Source organism: Aulostomus chinensis, chromosome 1 (assembly GCF_037954235.1).
Source record: "Aulostomus chinensis isolate RoL2024-O1b breed Wild chromosome 1, RoL_Achi_v1.0, whole genome shotgun sequence".
In the NCBI taxonomy this organism is placed as follows: domain Eukaryota; kingdom Metazoa; phylum Chordata; class Actinopteri; order Syngnathiformes; family Aulostomidae; genus Aulostomus; species Aulostomus chinensis.
In genome coordinates, this window is record NC_141320.1 from 63,119,499 (window position 1) to 63,122,617 (window position 3,119).

At 44.7% G+C, this 3,119-nt stretch overlaps 1 protein-coding gene across 1 annotated transcript in view; it reads right to left on the minus strand.

Annotated features, from left to right (window-relative positions):
- hpxb (hemopexin b) overlaps positions 1–2,680 on the minus strand; it is a 3,385-nt gene extending 705 nt beyond the window's left edge. Inside the window, exons 1-8 of the mRNA XM_086199569.1 lie at positions 2,537–2,680; positions 1,808–1,827; positions 1,589–1,681; positions 1,335–1,492; positions 1,060–1,213; positions 749–964; positions 570–662; positions 31–161 (exon numbers count right to left, since the gene is read on the minus strand). Coding sequence (XP_086055695.1) covers positions 31–161; positions 570–662; positions 749–964; positions 1,060–1,213; positions 1,335–1,492; positions 1,589–1,681; positions 1,808–1,827; positions 2,537–2,601 — 930 coding nt within the window. The 5' untranslated portion in view covers positions 2,602–2,680. The remainder of the gene's footprint in view (positions 1–30; positions 162–569; positions 663–748; positions 965–1,059; positions 1,214–1,334; positions 1,493–1,588; positions 1,682–1,807; positions 1,828–2,536) is intronic.
- Positions 2,681–3,119: the final 439 nt, after the last annotated feature.

Genomic DNA, 3,119 nt, shown 5'->3' on the forward strand with positions numbered 1-3,119 from the left:
GGGAACTCTGACTGGTACATCAAGTCCTACCTTAATGAAGTACATTTTATCTGCATAGGAGAAAACAGCATCCACGCGACCGGACACCTCTTTCCACCCTCTGGTGATTAGGAAGGGGTGAAAGCCGTCACGTTTGGTATCCAGACGCATGAAGATAGGGCCTGGGTGGATTGAAGTGTACTCTTAGTTGATGCTCACTTAAAGGAATAACTTTCTGAGAAATGAGCTTCTTCACTCTCCTCCCCGGAGCCAGAAGATAGACACTCCTCTCTTGTCTGTGCCGCTTTAGGGGGCTGAGACCTGCGTCTAGTTAGCTTAGAACAATGAATGGAAGTGGACGGGCATGTAAGCATAGCTCTGTCAAACATCGCCAAAACACTTTGCTTCCAAACCCGTGTTAACATAACTAAGGTTGCTACAAAATAACGACGAAAACTTATGAGATATGGTACTTTGAGATTCAACAGACGGAACTACTTTCCTGACTTGATGTTGCACCTCAAAACCAAGTGAGCCTTCTCTCTTTGCTCAGCTAATTAACACCCCTTACGTTGTAGAAGTAACTTTACCTGAAAAGAGATACGTTCTGCCGTCATCGTCACTGGTGATGGCGTCGAGCTTGACCTCGCTGCACTTGGGGATGCTGTAATTCCCTCCATGACCTGTAATCAAGTACAGAGGATTAAACATCATGTGAGAGCAAATCCTCTGTCGAGAAAATAGTGAGATGGTTTCTTGACGAGCTCACCAAAGAAGGGGCAATGCATGAAGTAATGCCTGGCGTCTTTAGGGTACGCGCCGGGGCTCACTTCTCCTGTTACTGGGTGAAACCTGGTGAAGTTGTGTCCATGGAAACAGAAGTAGGATTCCAGCCAGCGTAAAGCAGATGTGCAGACGGGCAGGTGGGGCCACTCCTTGACCTTCACCGTCTTTGTGGAAATATCATAGACATGCACTTCATGTCCTGTGAGGGGAAACGAAGACAAAACGTGAACACAGTATATTTTCACAGGGATTTTCAGCCTGATTGGATACTTGTTGCGGCGAAAGGCAGCGTACCCTTGAAGAATAGAACTGAGTCGGCCATGCACTCTTTTTTGGGACACTCCACAGCAGCATCCAGGTGATCCGGAATTCCAGGAAAGTCCTCCTGGATTTGTTTTGGATATCCATCCTCCAGAGTGTGGTTATAGTAGCTAAACACCTTGTCATCCTAGAGACAGAGACACATCCTTTGGAGACAGATAATACTCTCTCTCTCCCTCGCTCTCTTGCTATCTGCTCTAGAACAAGAGCTTTAGATCTATAGAACAAACAAAGGTATCGGCATATACCAGGAAGAAATAGATGTGATCGTGGTCATCCAGGTTGTCTGCGTCGTGCATGCGGAAAGCTGCGTCAACATGGCCGATGTGATGGATGTCATCCAGCTCCTTGAAGGATTCGTTGGAGAGCTGAGCGCCGTCGTGGAACCCCCTCCAGAGGTGGGCACCTGAGGGAGTTTCATTACAATGAGTTAATGAGTTATGCGTGCAAATAAATGAATCCTGGTGATGACAAAGTCTTTTTTTCGAAGGGCGCCCCATACCTTTGAAGAAGAAGGTGATTCCTTTCTCATCGGGAGTGATGGCGTCAAACTCTATCCCGTCACATCGGTCTGGCAGATGATCATGGTGGTCATCTTTAATTTCATTCAGATATAATAGAATATTGGTGAGAGGGGAACTTTAAAAGCAAGCTTTTATCATTGGTGCTTCTTATGTAGCAGACGAATAAATGTGTTCATGTGTTATGGCATAAGACCCACCTGCTTCTGCGTCTGGGGGCCTGTGGAAAAATTGAAGAGAAAATCTTAGAGTTCCTTTAAAATGACCAGTTGTCCTGTCGTGTAATTCTGCTTCTCATTGTCTGAAAACCCGCTGAGTCAGCAGTAAATCAGTGACAAAGAGCCCTCGCTCCTGTATTTGTTGAATTGTTCCGACCAGTGAACTTTGCAAACAGAGTTATGAAATGGATAAACAGTGAGAGACCAGAAAATGCTCAGCGTGTCCGCACTGTCCCGATCAAACAGACAGCACAGGAAACACATGTGGGTTTTCCATTATCACAGAATTTCAGGAGAGTTGGTTTATTTGTAATATTCCACCACAGTTTTGCTTGAGTCATCAGTAATCAGTGCTACTGCTTTCACCAGAGTCAGAACTTCAGCTTAAGGGAGGAGTGTGTGTACTTGTTTCACACATTTGCAGAAAATTATCGATTAAAAAGGAGCCGTACAGTTTACAACAGAATGGCTGTACGTGGTACACGATAGCGGAAAGTGCTCTATTGTTTCTGTCACTTGTAAACACGTAGAGGAGAGTTTGCAGGAGACGGTGTATAAATTCAATGATACCACACAAGAAGCTCAGGTCTGATATATTTTGACTTTACAAACAGGCTACACAGAGCTGTCACATGTGGCTAAAGATTAGCGAAAGCACATTCTGACCCAAATAAACTACAGTTAAACAATGAAGGAGAGTCCATCACTTACGCGGGTGCAGCACTAGTTAGGCCAAGTGCAACGCACAAACAGAGAGCTTTGGTGAGCAGCTTCATGCTGTGTGGAGACCTCAAATATCTCGTGTGGCGCAAAACTGTTCTGTAGCTGACCTGCACCTTTATACTTGACTGCCTGGACATATTAGGAAACTGTGCGGGGTCATGCGTGTGTACACAGGCCTGTTGTTGGAATTTCAGTGGTTACCAAATTCTTAGCATCATCATTTTTTGCATGTCTGCATTCAGTGGAGATTTCATCAACGCAGTAACCCCCAGTGTTCTGTGCAGGATGACTCAGAAATGTACCTGTCGTGATGCACAACATCTCCACTCCACTTTCTACACAATGCTTGAAAAGGATATTCTTTGATGGAACACACAACTAAAGTGAATTCTTAGTCTTGGATGTGAATTTCCCTTAAAATTGTACGCAAAAAAAAAAAAAGGCCTCTCAAATGAAAGCTTTCAGTGTTGTTTTTCTTTGTGGGGTTGTTTGACAGAATTTTCGAGAAGTACTTTGTCTTTTTTTGGGTAAACATTGTGCAGGCGGAGCCTTGAGGTTGTGTAACGTGGTC